General features: G+C 50.5%; 1 protein-coding gene across 4 annotated transcripts in view; it reads right to left on the bottom strand.

Annotated features, from left to right (window-relative positions):
- Positions 1 to 18,253, bottom strand: part of Dpp6 (dipeptidyl-peptidase 6) — an 842,230-nt gene that overhangs the window by 98,852 nt on the left and 725,125 nt on the right. For all 4 annotated transcript variants that reach the window (XM_005404852.2, XM_005404854.2, XM_005404855.2 and 1 more), the window contains exon 8: positions 13,930 to 14,050. In XM_005404852.2, the coding sequence (XP_005404909.1) occupies positions 13,930 to 14,050 (121 nt within the window). The remainder of the gene's footprint in view (positions 1 to 13,929; positions 14,051 to 18,253) is intronic.

The raw sequence follows: 18,253 nt of genomic DNA, 5'->3' as shown, positions 1-18,253 counted from the left end.
AAAAAAAAGAGCCTATGGTTTTAGATATAACTTTAGAAGCAGAGGATATAACTTTAGATATAACTTTAGAGGCAGGGGCCAACAGAACTTGCTTATTAATTAATTATTAATTAATTATCTATCACTTGAGGCTGACATTCCTGGAGTACAAAGGGGCAATTAATCAGTGTGAGGGTCATCAAAAACCAGCTCTCTATTGAAACTCAATGGTGAGATGACCTCTTCCCCCAAACAGAGCAGGTGGGATGGGGATGACTGCTGAGGGGCAGTTTTGAGGGGGATCATATCTCTGGGTTGTCTTTCTGCAAGCAGGATTTTCTTCCAAAGTTTATGTTCCTGGCTAGGACTACATGATCACCACTGGCACTGTCAGCTATGAATGGTGCAGAGGCTGAGGTCCTGCTAGGCTCAGAATACAAGATAAGAGACCCAGCTTTGGTTTTAAGGGAACTTACTCCTGAGTTAGAGAAGGGTTTGTGTCCCACCCTCTTAGGGAATTCATTTCCAAAGTAAAAATAGTACATTTTAATTGTGCTTCATAAGATCAGATGTTCCTCTTGTTCTTTCAATGAATCTTCTGTTTGTTTTTGTGTAATAGTTGGCAGAAGATTTCCACTTATTTTTATAGTGAAAAGTAGCAGTCACAGAACATTTTCCTTTGCCAAAATCTAAATAGCACATGAAACTCTAAAAATGGAACCATTCTGAGATTGGTTTCCTCTTAATGCTTTTTTGGCTAATTGTGACCTGAAGCAAAGATGCAGAAATAACCTGGCTGACGGAATTACTCTGCGAATAAAATTCATCCCAGTTAGAACCTTCTGGAAGCTCGAGATGAGCTTACTGGTAGCTCTGGTGGGGATTTCAAAAGCAGGATGACACAGTTTGGCTGCAGGTGGGGTGGGTTCTCACAGGGAGGGACTTGTCCTCGAGCCCATAGCTTACCAGCCTTCAGCTGAGGAGGCCTTGTATACGCCCTGTCCAACCCCCAGCTCCCTCTCCAGAGAGAATATGTGGGCCATGTGGAGAACCCTGAATCTCAGGACAGAGTTTGGAACTCAGAGGCCTAGCAACACGTCTTCCCATGGAGAGGGCACTGTTCAGTTATGTCCCCCTACCGCTCCTCAAACATCGAGCTTCTGGAAACTTCTCTGTGCCCCCTTGCAGTATGCCGTGTACACCCTGAGCTCATTCTCTTCCTAGCTGCCTGCCTCCTTTTTTGGGATAAATCCTGCCAGAATGACAATATTCACAACCCATTCACAACAACTTTGACAGGAGCCCTGTAAGCCCTGCGTCCTGTGAACCCCTTCAAAACCTCAAGGAAAGGGCAGGTGTATGTTACTGAGGCTGGTGTATATTTTTTGCAGTAGTTAGGGAACATTTACAGGATGCCAGGTACTGGGACAATTCTGCTGCAGCCCTTCTAGTGACCTGTGGCTAGGCTTTGTTCTGTTTTGCAGAGGAGAGAGCTGAGGCTTAGAGACACTGAGAGTGACAGTCACTAGGACATGCGGGGCCCCGATTTTACAAAAAGTATGACTGGAGCCTACTCTAACATCAGGACGTGGTGAAAGAGACCTTCAGGAAGAGGAAACCAAGTCATTCACCTAGCATTGCAGGGCAGGGGCCAACAAGAACTTGCTTAGTCTTGATTCCCACACTACTGCAAACCGGGAAACTAGACCATGGCTAATTGCTGCACTCCATGCAGTCTGGCAGCCCAGGCTACATCTCACCATTTGGAAACTCCATCTGCCTGAGTGAAAGCAGTATTGCAGATTGTCATCTTTTAATGAGGCAAGAGACAGACCTTAACAGAGCGCAGACAGTGAGGTGGCATTTAGGATCATCCTGCAGGGAACGAACTCCCCACACAGATTCTGACTGTCAGCCGCGCCTACAAACGCTGTGCTACTTCCACTGCATAGAGATTTGACAAAATCAAAGCACCCTGAGAAATCTGGGTCCTGAAAAATTGCAAAAGACATAAATAACACGCCTGATAGCTCTCTACTCAGAAATAAATGGCCTCATTCTAAATACAGAAAATCTTATTTATTCCTCCTTGCATCTGCTGCCTTTTTTCCTGCCACTAAATATTTTATCCAAGGTGCCAAGAGCAAAATTTAATGGGGGGTTAAAAAAGAAATCAGTGAACATCAAGCCAGAAGGCAAATGGAGCTTTTACCTTGCAAGGCCCACCGCTCCCTCGCTAATCAGTGCTGTGTTATTTGCATATTACACACTGCGAGGGCCTCATTATCATCAGAGAGATCCGCAAATTCCCATGAATCAACTCCCCTGAGCCTGGGGACCTGGTCTGCTCCTGAGCGTGCCAAGAATGGCCACCAGGTGGCAGCATCTCTGCTCTTTGGTCCTTCAGCGGGAAGGAAGGAAGTGAGTTTGATTTCCCGGGTGTCGCCATGATGTCTCGGACAGATTTTCACTGCACGCTTCCTGGCTGCTAAGCACAGCTTCTCCAAGGCGCTGATGGGTGGGTTAGATCGCCTGCTGCCTTTTCTTGTACAGTGTGTGTGGGGGTGGAGGGGAGCAAACAAATGCTGGTCTCTGTGCCTGGAGAAATTTAGGTGGAGATTTAGGTGCTGGGAAGGGTGGAAGGTCAAGGCTTGGGATGGTGTCCTGCCACGGTCACCTAGTGAGAAATAAACATGTGCAGTTGGCTCGCTGCAAATCTGCCCGCTGCACAAGCCAATTCAGCCTCATTTCACGGATGTGGTGGTGGGGGGTGCTATTATCTTTCACAGGACAACAGTGGCAAACTGCAGGAACCCCAAAAGCAATAGTGACCATAATGGCATCTTTCCTTCAGGCTGTTGGAGTTTAGTTAAAGCAGGTATTTGAGTAGTTTAATGAATTCCACTGTCTTGGTTTCTGTATCTCTGTTTCTAACACACACTCTCTCTCTCTCTCTCTTTCTCTCTCTCTCTCTCTCTCTCCCCCTGCTTCTCTCCCAGTGTTATCTGCTTTGGGAAATGTCCATGCACACAAATTATTTCTATTTTCTTTCTTTGTGTGACTCAGAACCACCTGGAGCTTGGTGCTGGGCAGGCCACATCTGGGCAGCTGGAGAGGCCCCTTCGCATAGCTTCCCCTGCCTTTTCAACCTTCGTTTCCCGCAGCACGGATTTCCCCAGGCTCAGCTCAGGGCCACCATGAAGCAGAAGCGGGAATGACACTCCCTGGCTGGCAGACTGTGAGCCACACTCCGGCACCCTGGAAAGGTCAGGGGCCGCCTTGCGGGCAGAGCAGCCTTCTGCCTGGGGCCTGCAAGTTCCAGCTTCTCCCCGCACTGCTGCTTCTCCTCCTTCGCATTTAGCTCTGCTTTCTCCAAACGTGAATGACCATCCAAGCACCCAGGAGCACCCAAGGAGATTTTAGAATGGCTGAGGCATGGCAGGGCCCTGGCAGGTTCAAGATTTCATGGACAGTGACCACGTGTTAGGTCTGCTCTGTGTCCCTAAATGCCAGAGGCTCTTGAGGTTCCTAATGTCCTTGCTAGAGTCTAGGGTTGGAGAGACCAGAATCACCTGCTGGGCAGAGCCAGGAGAGGCTGGGGCCCTGACCGGCGGACACCGTCTGGATGGGGCCACCCTGAGGCATGGCAGCCTCGCTGACCATAGCTCTGAGGGCAGGGCCTGAATATTCCCAGTGGCTGAATGGTTTGACCACATAGTTCCAGCCCGCCTCCCCCAGCTCTGGAGAAGTCTCCACTGCAGAGAAAACTGATGTCCTATCACGCCTCACCAGACTCCAAATTGTAAACTGTAATGAAAGACAGAAATTAGATGAGCTTGGGAGTGAAATTCTGCTAATACTGCCAGAGAAGGGAATTTGGAACAAAACAGTTTAAAAGAGAATTAATTCTTAAACTAATGGTTGCTTGGCTTTCCAACTTTCATCTCTACACTCTTGAGTCAGAATACTGTCTATCATTGTGCTAAGAGTGTGTAAATGTGCTGGCAATCCACACCACCTAATTAGGGTGTGACAAAGTGCCATTGTGCCTTACAGCAAGTTCCCTGATGCAGGTCCAGGTCTCACCACATCCCTATCTCCCGCAGAGGTTCCAGTGAGGGGTTTTGATCACCAGGAGTGATGGAGGGCAGGTTGCTCACCCCCTGGTTGGGCTGACTGCCTGTCATTCCTCACAAAGGTCCATGTCTTCTCCTTCATCTCCCATCTCCCTTCGTTCTGCTTTGTCATGGCCACATGGTCTTGGGCTCCAAACTCTACCATGGCGAGTCGGATACTGGGCACCTGGCACAGACTCAAAATATAATTCCTGGTGAGTGAGGGCTGCATGGGCGTTGTAAGCACGAGGGATCTTCAGGGCACGTGTTTTGTCACCTGCAAATGTTTGGACATGCAGGCAACCTGGAAGGGAAGCCATTGGTGGCCGGTGAGATGTCACCTTTTGTGGAAGCTGTGTGCTGGAGACAAGGGGCCTGGGCAGACCCATAAAGGAACCGAGTAATAATGTGCAGCGTGTTGCCGATGTGAGACACTTGAGTGGACTTGCAGTTCTGTCCCAAGGTGGGGATGGAGCTGGTGACCTCCATGGGTGACCTCCCCAGAAGTGTCCCAGTGGGGCATATCCTCAGTTAACATCTGTGTGAAATCCCAACACTTTCTGGACATGGGGCCCACCAGCTGTCTATTTTTTCTTTTAATAAATGGAGTGCCAGATGGATTTATTTTTGCCAAAGGAACAGGTACTTGGAATTCTTTTGTTCTTAGAAAAGGACAGGGGCCGTCACCCCTTAGGGAGTTCCAGGGCTCAGGTGACCATTGTCCCTGGCTGTAGGCCGTGCCTGCAGGCTGGAAGTCCTGGGAGGCACTGGTTATGGACTCCAGCAGCAGTGTGTAGAGTTATGTCAGCCTCCTTGGGTCAGCTGGGTCCCCTGGGCTCCAGGACTGGATTCAGTGCCAGAATCATGAGATTGGGGGTTGGGAGAGATGACAGCCCACCCAGTGTGGGACACCCTAGATGAGCCTGATAGCAGTGTGACCTTGCCAGGACAGCTACTGTGCTTTTGGAGTGGGAATCACACACTCACCACGAACCTCCTACAATATCAAGTATTTCAGCCAAGAGCATTTAAATTTCACTAAGATTCTACACCAAAGTGAAAATGTGCACAGCTTATTCCCATAAGCAATGCATAATTTAAAAAGTTTAAACTTATAACCACTGAACATATGTTATATATCAGAGTCTCTCAGAATCAGCTAATAAATGGTAATCAGCATTTCTCAAGACTAGGAAGTTATTTCTGTACCTTTAGGTAACATTTCCCTGCATAGTTCTCTTATTTCTGATTTTCGCAAGTCCAAGCAGATTATGAGGTATGATGCAAATAAAGTGAATATTTAAATTAAAAAATTATTACAATAAAAGATACATTGACATTAACCTCCATCCCCAGAATACTTCCTCTCTTTTCGAGCACACACACCATCATTCTTGTCACTTTCTGAAGCAGCTCTGGAAGTCCTCTTTTGTAAGTGTCTTTAGCTGTGTGTTGTGGCTGCCTCACTGTCTGGAATCTTTGAAAAAATTTCCCTTTCATGGTCATTTTGACTTCGGGGAAGAGCTAGAAGTCACACGGTGCCAGATCTGGTGAGTAAGGTGGATGAAGACACACTGTGATGTTTTCAAGAGCCTGCCTCTCTGTTGGATGGCACTCAAGAGCCACATTCACCATATATGTGTGTATCTATGTATTTATTTTAAGCACAACTCCTAGGAGCACTCACAAAAGCGGACTCCAGAGCTGCTTTAGAAAGTGGCAAGAATGATGGGATGTATGTTTGAAATGAGGGGAGTGTCTTGGGGGCAATTGATAAATAATGTGCCTTTAACAGTAATGGTTTCTCATTGGGATCACGCCCACCCACGGATTTACAGAGGCCAAGAAAGAAGGGAGGTTCGGCAGGTGTATGTTGTATTTATTAATCTTTCCATGGGAGAGATCACAGAAGCTATTGATTCTGACTGCTCCCCTTAGCTATTGTCTTGTGTGATGATTTAGGTCAAGACCCTCACCCAAGGTCCTCAGATGCTCATATGCAGGGTTTTTGGAAGGTGACTGAATCATAGGGGTGGCGTAGCTGAGCAGCTGTTGGGAGGCGGGGCCTGGCTGGAAGAAGCGTGACCGGGAGGGGTGCATCTCCCTTCCTGGCTCCTCCCCTCTCTCTGCTTCCTGGCTGCCACGCTGTGAGCATCTTTCCTCCACCACGCACTTCCTGCCTTGGAGTCAGCAACCATGCAAGGACTGAGACTTCTAAAACCGGAAGCCAAAATAAGCCTCTCTTCCTTTACGTTGTGGTGTTGGACTTCCTGTCCCAGCCATGAGAGAGTGACTGAGACATCCCTTAAGTGTGACACGATAAGCTGAGTTTGCAGCAACAGACAACACTCCATAGCGCCTTCCTGGTGACCTTCCTTGCTGTGTGGTCCAGCAGGGGCCATGGCATTTCCACCTGCAACACAATCCCTCCAGTTATGACCTGGAAAGAGAATGCAGCTCTCCCACCATGTCTTCCCTTGCCCCCTCCTCCACAGCAGCGTCCCAGCCAGATGGACCCCAGGTTGCCTGGCCACCTGTGACCTGACTCTGACACTCTAACCTTCTCATTGATTCTGAGACACCCCAACATTCCTCTAGAAAATCCTCTTCTGCTCTGGTCACCAGACTTGCGCCCTGCTGTTGGCAGGTGCCCCCGGCCAGGAGTGGAATCTTCAGTGTTCTTCTGAAACCTGTGTCTTGGGACACTGGTGTTGTGGTACTTCCTGGCACCCTGCTGGGTCCATACTGATGGGTTCTGGGTAGTGAGTGGCCAGCAGTAGAAGGGAGAAGAGATTTTCCTGGACTGGGGTGGCTGGAGATGCTGGTACTGAGCGGACCCATCCAGGGGGCAGTTCCCACGTGACGTGAATACTGACCCAGCCTCATCCCCCTTGCACAGAACAGAGGAGCAGTGGGTGTGCGGTGTGGAGCCCTGGACAGGTGGCAGGCAGCTCCCCAGGTATGTGGCCAGAGAAGGTTGCAGAACGTGGTCAAGCCCAGGTCCCCACAGCAGAGCATGCTGGGGCTCCTGAGAGGGCGGAGGGAGTCTGTCAGTGACTGGTGCAGGACAGGCACTCACATGACGGTCACACGAAGCTCCATCACTTGAGGTACGCTGAGGTCGGCGTGACAGGGCACAGTCTAGATAGTCTGTCAGCTCCGGTTCTATGCCTGAGCTCTGAGCAGGGGCTGCTACCCTTCCCGGTGCCACTCGACTTCCTCCCTCCTTGGGGGTCAGAAGTGAAGCCCGTCATCAAAACGAAGTTAATGGCCACTCTGGTTTGTCAATCATCAGGTGTTTTTCTGTCAAGGGAGGCATGTGGAAGCGCAAGTCCTGGGAACAGTGAGGTGGGGGCCGGTGTGATTTCCTCTCTGTTTGTTAACCCACCAAACCCGTGCTCTGGGTGTTGGTCAAGCCCTCAAAGATTCATTTGGTGTCGTGGGAAACGTACAGAGTGAGACACAGTGCTTGCCTTTAAGGTTTACTCCAGTTGCTTTGGGTTCGTTCAGAGAAGTGATCTGAAACAACCGGTTATCAGCATAAGCAATCTTGATTCAGATAATCGGCAGGAGAAATCCAGCCACTTCAGCCTTTAGATGGCAGCAGTCACCTCTGTTAACGTGACAGTTGCACTAATTAGAGTTGAAACTGGGGCTTTGGGGACAAATCCCACTTACTGCCTCGTTTTCAATGACCCAAGGAGGAGAACTGATTGTGTTTTTTCAACGGATGATAAAAAGGAAAGATATTTAATGACCTACGAGAATTATATCAAGTTCAAATTTCATTGTCCATAAGTGAAGTTTTACTAGAATACAGGCACCCACGACATTTGTCACTTGTGGTCCCTGGCTACTTTCAGGCTATGACAGCAGGAATGACTGACAGCAGAGACCACACGGCCTGTGACACCTAAAGTGTTTAGTACCTGGACCTTTGTGGAAGCCGCTTGCTGCTGTTACTAAGCTGGTTGCTAAGGTGCATTTTGCCTCCAATGGGCAGATGCTAAAGGATGTTTCAGGGTCGGTATTCTCTGACCCTGTGACTACAGAATCAATAACCCTGTGACTCTTGTGAGAAAGCACAGGTGCAATGTGCACAGTGAGGTCGGTGCACTTTGTGCTGTCCTAGCAAAGCAGAGGTCTACAGCAACCTCAGGAGAAGGGGGCTGTTGAGCAGAGTGGGCGGGTGCTCTCTGAAGATGGACCCCTGGGTGAATTTGGGGCTGAGGCAGCAGGTGAGGGAGGGAAGGCAGGGCTAGTCGAGGAGTGTCTGACAGCACTTAGCGGCACAAGAAGAGGGGGCTGGCCTGGGGGACCAGGGACGGCCAGGAGGACCTCAGTCACGGTGAGGATGTGGACGCGGTTATCACCGCCTAAAACACGCCCCTGACAGCTGCAGTTCCTGCTGTGGTGCATCCTTCCTATGACACTTGTGCAAGTGCGGAGACTCCTGAACCCGTCTCCTGCTGGACAGGAGAAAGCAGAAGGGAGGGAGGCCCCCAGGCTGTCTCTCCTGCTCCTCAGCAGAGCCCAGAGAGTCTGCTGAGCCCCTTCCATCTTCTCCTCCCCATCTCTACAGGTTCCGGGCCTGTCGCTGTGCCTCAAGGGCATGGAGGGTACTGGAGACGGACTGGATGAGGACAGTGCCACTCAGCGACATCAGAGGCGCTGAGACCCCACTCGGCACCGTGGCTGTGCATCCGCCAGTGCTCACCGCGTGGCACCTTGCAGGTCTGAGCGCTGTGCACGCTAGTGCCACTGAGAGGCATTCACGGTGACTGTGACTTTCGTTTCCTCCTTAGACACTACAGCTGCAGCCCACGTAGCTTCTGAAAGTTTTTAACTTCTACAAGCAATCCCAAGGTATTCTTTGGCTGAGTTACAGGATCTCTGGGTAGAAGGAAAGCAGTTGTCTCTGTGGGGTGTCAGGGACAGAGACGCTCGGAAGGAGGGAGATGAGACCGTGGAGAGAGTCCCACACCGTGTGTGCAGCCTCTGCAGGGCGGCTTGGGCCTCATCACACGCGTCCGTGTAAACATGCTGCAGCCAAGAGCTTAGGAGGAGCCGGGCCTCACGGTTTGCAGAGCTGATATCTGGGCTCGCTGGTGACACAGGAGTGTTCCTGCTTCCCGGCAACCTGAGGGGGAAAGTGGAGCAGGCCTCCCTATTGCACACGGTTTGGAGATTCCCAGTGGAATCACAGCTGAGAGTCCACCACTTCCTGCTGTTCTAAGACTCCCCGTGTGCAGGGGCTCCTCCTCGTTTCCACTCTGAACTTAGGGGACAAACACTGCGGAGATCTGTGTGCACACAAGGCCGCAGAGGTTCATCGTCGCCCAGAGTCGCGGAGCTCGTAGGCAGTGGGGCCGCCAGCCTATGCAAGCACACTCAGGAGCGCCTGCTCCGCTCTCCGCAGCCCTTCCTCCCCAGGGCTTGGAAAGCAGCCCCAGGTTTCTGCCCATTTACTGACGCGACTTCCTTGTTCAGCAAACCTTTCCCGTCACATAAAGCAGACATGGGACCGTCAGGAAGTTCCAAAGAGAGACGCTTTCACCGTTTGTGTGGAAAGTATGCATTTGAACATTATCTGCAGACTCATTGTACTTCTAGACCTATGATTTACTTTTAAAATATCAGCTTGAGCTGGGTATGGTGTGCACACCTGTAATCCCAGCAGTCTGGGAAGCTGAGGCAGGAGAATTGCAAGTCTGAGCTCAGCCTGGGGAACTTAGTGACTTAGTGAGATCCCAGACTTTTAAGAAAAGAAAGGGTTGGGGATGTAGTTCGCTGAGTCCTCAGTACCACACACATACACATGCATGCGCGTGTGCACACACACACACACACACAACGGACTTGGCCAGTGGAATGTGGACTGGCTGTGTAAATCCACTTTGACCTATGGCCTGGGTGACACTGACTAGCAACAGCCGTGCCCTAACCAGGTGCTATGGAGACACTTAGTGTGAAGAGCCCAATCAAGAACCTACAGCACAGCGGTGTCTATATCCCATTAGCATTCCAAACGCCACTCTCTGAGGAAACGGCCAGGGTGGTGGAGTGTTAAAAATAGCACAAGAGGAAGCATGCAGCCTCCTTTCTCTGGTAGGAAGATGGTGAGCTGCACTTCTCCATCTGCCCCTCACAGCCCAAGACTGCATGTCTCTGTAGATGCTTCCCCCAACTCCTCTGCCTCCGTGAATACTTGAAATTAGAAGGCATAAAATGTCAGTAACTAAGATTTATCTATCTGACCTTTCACTGGAGTGGAAAACCATGAAGTCACTGGTGCTGATGCTAGAAGGTGTTTTTAAGTTGGCTGTGGTGCAGACCCATAATCTGGGAGGCTGAGACAGGAGGATTGTAAGTTTGAGCCCTGCCTGGGCAATTTAGTGACTTAGTAAGACCTTAAGTCAAACCTGTCTCAAAATAGAAGTAGATAGGGTCAGGCAGGGAGCTCAGTGTGAAGACTCGGGTTCTGTTCCTAGCAGTGGGGAAGAAAAGGTGCTTTGAGAAGCTGCATAGAGACTGCAGAGTAGGCCTGGCCCTCACTGGCTCTGCAGCGTCGCGATAAACATTTGACCATGGGCAGCGCTGTGCAGCAAAGGGCTAAGCACCCACTGTCAGGCTTGGTCCTCAGAGAGAGGCGGCGGTTGGCGTGGGGGATGGAGATGAGCTCCAGGGCAGTTGGACACGGGCCAGGGGCTTCACAGGGCCTGGGAGGTCACAGGCTGTGGGTCCAGCAGAGGTGGCAGTCAGGAGTGGCAAGCAGTGGCTGTAAGTTTCCGACTAGTTAAAGTTCAGAGTCGGAACCTGCATTAGTCACTCTCCTGCCACTGGTACAAAACACCTGGTGCCCACAGTGTAGAGGAGGAGAAGCTCATCTTGGCCCACGGTTTGTAGGGGTTCACTAACCATGGCCGGCAGCTCCAAGGCAGAATGGCAGGGGGAAGGGGTGGTGGAGGAAGCTGCTCTCCCCCTGCATCCAGGAAGCAGAGGGAAGGGAAGAGCCTGGGACGAGGATGCACCCTTCCCAGTCACGCATCAGTGACCACCTCCAATCAGGTCCCAGCAGCCCGTAGCACATTCAGCCATGAAATCATCTGCAGGGGGCACTGGAGATCAAAGCCATGACAAACGTCACCCATCCCAGGCCAGACTGTAAGCAAACTGCAGAAACACCCTTCCGGGCACTCTTTCAACTTTGTCCTCCCAGCTGGATGGTCCCAGGCTCTGTGTAAGTGGCATCTCAGGTTCACTGACAGCCCTCCCATCCCCCTTCCAGGTGAACTGAGGCCTTCTACAGACCCAGGAAGAGAGGTTGCTCTCAGTACCCTAGTCCGTCTAACCTTCCAAAGGCCTGGTCATTCCACGACAGCAGCCTGGGCCTGAATAACTTTCATTTGTGCTGGAAGTGGAACCCAGCCAGGGCCTCATGTTGAGCTACAAGCCCAGCCTCCCTTTTTAAAATCATTCATTTTGAGATAGGGTCTTGCTAAATCACCAGTTACCCAGGCTGGGTTCAAACCTGTGATCCTCCTGCCTCAGCCTCCCAGATGCCTGGGATTACAGATGCGCACCATTATGCCTGGCTGTTGTACTGGTTTTGGATGGTGCACATGCTGCTTCACAAACGGAGGGCTCCTTGCGCAGTGGGAACATTTAGCGTCTTGGAGTCTTATTATTAGAAAACTGTGGGCCAAAATTTCTGCACTGCCCTGCCCTTCCTCATGCAAAGGATGATAAGGATAAAAACAAGTTAACAATATTTCACACACAAAAGCAGCAACTAGAAAATTTACCAGCCCTGTAACCATGGCAACAAAGAACCTTTCTGAAAAATTTGGAGAATTACGATTGATTCTTTGCCTGTATACCTACTTCTTTGTGAAATTATTATCAAGTCTTGCACGAAAGAGCAAATTCTTTTCAGAACCCTCCTTCAGGATCTTCAAAACACTTGAGGAACCTCTTATTGTCACAGATAACCAACTTCAAGAAAACTTCAAGCTGTTGTAACAGCCTATCATGATGTCTTTATTTTTATATTAAAGTCAAAATTCTATAGAACTCCATGATATTTGTCCAGAAGAGAATAGATACGCAGTTTGCCTATCAAAACCAGTCTCTGGTCATCCTGAACTGTGGACTCTCTTGAGGGCATAGCAACATTGACAGCACTCAGCTCCCACCAATCTTGAGCCCGCTGTTCTGCCTGCACGACTGCTTCAGTGAACTGTGGGAGCATTTCCCACACTGAACGTGGGCTTCTCAGCCCAAGGAATGGAGATACTTTCGGCTCCCGTGTTTCCTACCTCATCTCCCTGTCTCCACTATTCTGCAACACTCAATATTTTTCTGAGATCCTTTTTGGGAAACCAAGCAAATCAATACTTCATTTTGCTGTGGGGGTTCTGACAGAGGACAGCAGCTGCTTCACACCTATGTGGCTTAGCCTCTTCTCCACACTGTGGCTCTAAGCAAGTCAGGCAACTGCAAATGCTTTGAGAACATGTTTTTCCCCAGTTACTGCCAGCAACCCCTTTAAAGGTGGGGTCTAGGATAAAACCATTAAGTCACCTCCTAGGCAAAAGCTAAACTTTCCCATTATGAAAAGAAGAAGCAAGATCCCCCAGGGCCCCTGGGCTCCTAACTTCAGGACTCTAAGCGTCAGCATATGGAACCTTCCTGGGAACAACACTAAGTAGATTAAGCAGCCACATCAATGCTGATTTAAAATATTTGGGGCTCTGTTATCATAGCTACACAGTGTCTTATAATGTAAATGGTTTGAAGAAAAAAAATCCCTTTCAACGGATTTGCTAAAGCAAAGGCTTAATGTGAATGGCAAAGCAATGAGTTTTTTTTTATTTCATTAAGAAGATGCTGAAAAAGATGTTTTCAATCTCCTGGTTATGGATTTTTTAAGGAGATTAGCTGCAGAGCAAGCTGAGGCTCTGCGGCCGGGACTCAGGGCCATTCTCTTTGTGGCCCTGGAGGTGCCTAACAGGCACAGCCTCCTGGAGTCTCGGGCACACAGTTTCCACGTGGGCTGGGAGGGCACCTGGGAAATGCTGTCTGGACACCTGTGTGGCTATCCTTCCACTGCAGTACAAATAGCAGTGACAAAAGGTTACAGGAATAGTGACCACGTTTATGATGACTACAGCAGTGACTTTTTGTTATTATGAGAAACAACATCTGTGATCCCCATGAGCTGGCCACTTCCCGGCAAGTGTGAAGCGCACCCTGCCTGTGATCTCACTGATCACGGGGCACGATGCGCCCAGGCCGGGGCCTCACCCTCAGACTCGCAGGTTGGGTTGCTGGTGAGGAAGGCACTTGCGGAGTCCTGGGGCCGGGCTGTCTCTGCTGCCTGGGTCCCTGCGGCCCTACAGCCTTTCTGTAACCACCTGGCACCCTGCGCACACAAGGTTCCCCCTGCCACCCAGACACTGAGCCCCACGGACGTGGGAGAAAGGAGCTGTTCACACATTTCAGATGCCAGGGGCACACAGAACCCAGTTTGCTAGTTGTTTCTGGAAATAAGGATTTTTGTTTTTTTCCAAGGCAGCATTTACAGGGTCTTTGCTCCAGGGTCTTCACTCTACAGTCTACTTGCCCTGCAGAGAACTGAGGGGCTCAGTGATGCGCCCCCTCCCCCCCATGGAGGTGCTCTGAAGATCCAATAGAGTCTTCTCAACTTGGCTGAACCTCAAGAAGCCCGAGTGTAGTTCATAGTCAAAATCAAAGAGACAGCCCAAGCCCCAGCCTGGTGATACTCACAGCACCCGCAGGTGCCCCTCCAGCCCTGCGGGGCCACAAGCCCTACCTTCGTACAGCCAGTCGCTGAGGCCATTGTAGATGACGCCTTCCTTCCCTGTGGAGACCACACGGATGGCCTGCCTTCCCACATGTGCGCAGTAGTAGATGTTGTTCTCAAAGATGAAGATCTGATTCGGAAAGAAGGAAAACAGTGTTAACAGAGCAAGTGGGCGCAGACCAGGTGTTCTCAAAAGATCCGACGTCGTCAGGAGGTTTTCGTTCCCCTGCTGCAATTATTTGAGGGGGGACAAGCAGTCTCAGAACCACCACAGGTTCTCCCACCCGCAGCATCGTCTACGTTGAGGGATACGCAGGGGCTCAACCTTCACGAATTTCGCCCACGTTTATTATTTTCCAGGACTGAACAGTTTGTGGTCTGATGCTCTTGCTAGTCCAGCATCAGATAGGATCGAATAGTTTAGCAATTTCAGTTTTTCCTGGAGATTAAGATTGGTGGGCTGGGAATGCAGAGATGGTTCTGGTGACTTCGCATCCGGTACACACTCACAGTACACGTGTGTGACAGCTGTGCAGCTGAGGGAAAGGTGGGGATGGTCATGTGTCGCATGACCTAACTGCCCGGTAAGAGGTCAGGTTTGACACACGGTTTGGCCTCTTCTGAGATTGAAAGATATGTTTCCTGACCATTTTAGCTGTATGTAAGTGCACAGCCCCAAGGCACAGAGTACATTTACACTGTGACACAACCAACCTATTGTCCGTCTCCAGAATTGTCCATTGCCCCAAACCAAAGCTCTGTCCCACTAAACATAGACTCCCCAGCCCCGGCACCCTGCTTCCTGTCCCTGTGAATCATCTGTCTTGCTTAGATCCTCTTTCCTGAGTGTCCCTATAGACGGGACAAAATGTGTGGTGACTGCTGCTGCCAGGTGCCATCCCGTGGTAAAGCAGGCTTATGAAAACATGGTGCTGTGTCCTTATTTGCCAGACCTGGCACCATGTGACTCCTGGCACCATGTGACTTCTGGTTTTTCCCCAGAGTCAAAATGACCATGAAGGGGAAATGCTTTTAATTTATTCATGATATTGAGGCAGTTAGGACAGCACAGCTAAAGACACAAAAGAGGACTTTTGGAGCTGCTGCAGAAAGTGGCTAGAATGATGGGAAGAGTGTGTGTGAAGCAGGGAGAGCATTTTGCCGGGGATTCATGGTCATGTTTTCTTCCCGTAATAAATTATTTTGAAGATTTAAACATTCACTGTACTTTTTAATCACGTCTATGTGTTCTGAAGCTCTTCTGTTGGGATGGAATCCATGCACTCTCTGTGGCCCCGGTCAGCCGTGCCCTGTCTTTTCTGTCTGTATCTGATAGGTCCTTTCTGGTGGGGTTTGGCCCAGGCTCTGCAAACAACTAATGTCGGTGGAAATTGAATCATACATACCAAAAATCCATTTCAGTTTTTGAAAGGAATTCCAGAAAAAACATTGTTAGTGTCACTGAAGAGACTATTGAGAGAAGGTATTTTGTGCAATACAGAAAATGGCATAAATATTGAGTGTTTTATACTGAAAACAGTAAAAGGCAGTTTCCTCAGATTTTTCTCATGGAAGGATGGTGCTGAAAGCCTTATCAATTATTAGTTTTCTGTTCAGGTTGCCTGGCTTGTAAAGTACTCACTTCACCCAGAAATGACTTGGAAAACTTCCAGAAGCAGGTATATATGTCCTCATTTAATTTCTTATTCAGTTCTTATGTGCTTGCCTAAGGGTAAGCTGTATGCCTATGTTTTAGCTTCTTTTATGCGTTCTAAGCCTGCAGAGGATTTTTGAACCAAAGAAGGCTGTAGCCACTTAATATTTTGAGTAAGTAAAATTTGCAGTGATAGATATTAAATCCGTCTCTGCCTTGGCTTTGTTTTGGATGGCAGGGAAAGGGGAGAACATGGTATGAGGAGAGGGTGGGCTTTGAAGACGTCTCTCACTTTCTCTGTGTTCAGATTAAGGGGGCTGCGTAAAAGATGGTGCTGTCTGTTCCGAAAGGCTGGGCACTGGGAGATGCCGGGGCGCAGTCAGAAACTGCAGCGCAGACCAGGTGTTCAGCCTCCCCACGGTGTGCACCTCTGTGCACAGTTGGAGAAAGGGTCCAGCCTGGGAGCTTCTGAGGAGCTGGGCTCTGTGGATCTGGGAGCCTTTCCTGATGAGATGGTGACCTCTGGATGTCCTCACTTCTCAGCCCAGCTGAGCCTGACCTTGTTGCAGTGGACAGGAGGGGCCAGCACTGGAGCTTGAGCCTTGATTCTCAGATTCATGGCATCTTGCTTCTCGGGTAGAGGCTCATTAACAAAGGAAACATATGACTTCTAACTAGAAATGCACCAGGGACAGCGCCACACCTCTATGAGACACAGCGCTGCTCCTCATGTCTGCAAGGCTATGTCTTCCTCACTCAGAAGGAAGCAGACCCAAACAGAAGAACACGTGTGAGCACCATCATGTTGTGGTGAGAACACCCCAGGCAGGTCCTCCTGTCCTCTTATCAGGTTTACTGGGGGCCTGGCAGCTCACAACCCTGATCTACGCTGGCCCTGGGTGCCATGCAGCTGCAGGTGCAGCCTGGCTCTGTTCCGGCCCCACCTGGCCTCCCTGGCACCAGCTGAGAGTTCTGTGGCCCTGATGCAGCTGCTGAGGCCACAGTTTGGGCGGGACCACATCCCCCTCTGCTACCTGGCCTCACTCCTTCCCCCAGAAGGCTTCTCAGTCTCCACCCAGGTTTCCCAGCAACAATCTGAGGTGTGCAAGCACAGGAAGGCAGTCTCAAAGTGTGCTCTGCGTCTTCAGGGTCATCCTGAACACTCCCAGTGTGCCTGGGGTCCCAGGCTTTTCCAGCATGACAGAAGACACCACAGGCACCGCCTCCACGTCCCTGTCCAGTGTTCCCACCCAGAAGCTCTGCCTCCTGGCTCCTCCTTGTCCTGGCACCCGGTCCACTTCCTCCTTGACCCCCTCCTCTGTCTCCTGTCCAGAGTGCTGTGTCCCTGCTGTCCACCCTCTGAGGCCCTGCCCAGCTGCCCACTGTGCCTGCACATGGACCTCCCTTGGCAATGGCTCCCACCCCACAGGTGGCACTGTTGGAGCAAATGTAGGAAGCTGTAGGGGGAAAGAAGGGGCTGGAAGTGGGGAGGGTGACACTAGCACCCTGCCAGAAGCCTCCAGGTCAGCCAAGTGACATTCACGTGAGGATCTGGTAATGTCTGTTCAGAGGTGACCCAGACCTTGGCCAGCTGGCAGGTGGGCAGAAGGTGATGGGCAGTGAAGCTGCACCCATGGGCCCAGGGCAGATGGGGGAGCCACATGCTGGGGTCCCCAGTCCCACATAGAGCTCTGGCTGCTGCTCTCTGGGAGCAGATGAGGAGCTCTATCCCTTTGGGTGTCCTTGAAGACCTAGGCCGCTGACCTCATGTGTTAAGGACCCTCTAGCTCCTGGCCATGAGGCATCCCCATTTATACTAGCTGGTCTTTCTCTTAATAAAAACTTGTTTTCTTTGTTTTTAATTTTAAGAGACACATACATAGTCATTTACTCCGCGGGTTCATTTCATCTTGTCTCCTGTCTGGATTTCATATCTGACGAGAGCAAGGCTATCTGTCAGATTTCTTCTGATCTCTAGCTCCTTCCCTTGGCCCCTGAGGTCACCTTACCCCTGGGCATAAGAAGCCACACATTAGCAGTTTTGATGGAGGAAATGCACTGCTTCATGAGAGCTGGGGGAGGGGAGACTGCCTGGCATCCTGCCCAGCGAAGTCAGTGTGGAGCCCCACGTTGAGGTGGTACCTCAGTGCTCCAGAGAGGCTGGGTGCAGCCCGCACCACTCTAGACAGGTCTGATCACGAGAAACAACCCAGGCAGTTCCTGCAACACTGGCTCTGGGAAGTCTTGGCTTTCAGCTAGAAAAGCAAGAGGGAGGCAGTGGGAGAAGACACCCTCCTGAGGTGCAGCCCCAAAGAAAGCTTTGGAAGGGAGAATGTCTGGCATTTTGGAGCAATGGATGGGACAGACCTGGGAAGTCCAGAGACATCAGAACAGAGCAGGTGTTATGGTTTTTGTCTGGGTGTTCCCCAAAGGTACATGCAGTCATGGGGCGGGCTTTTGGAGTTTATGATTGATCCATGGGTGTGAGCGCTACACCCGCCCTGGGGTGGGTAGCTTGCTTATAAGAGAGAGAGAGAGGCTTGCTTGCCACCTCTCCTCCTTTTTGCTCTTGTTGCTTTTGCTGTCTTCTGCCGCCATGAACTGTTGCCCTCTGCCATGTGCCACTCTGCCTTGGAGCCAGCCAAGTATGGACTGAAACCTCCACAAACTGTGAGCTAA

Source organism: Chinchilla lanigera, unplaced genomic scaffold, assembly GCF_000276665.1.
Source record: "Chinchilla lanigera isolate Chin_1 unplaced genomic scaffold, ChiLan1.0 scaffold00090, whole genome shotgun sequence".
Classification (NCBI taxonomy): Eukaryota; Metazoa; Chordata; class Mammalia; order Rodentia; family Chinchillidae; genus Chinchilla; species Chinchilla lanigera.
Note: the sequence above shows the minus strand (reverse complement) of the source record. Positions and strands in the feature narration are given on the sequence as shown.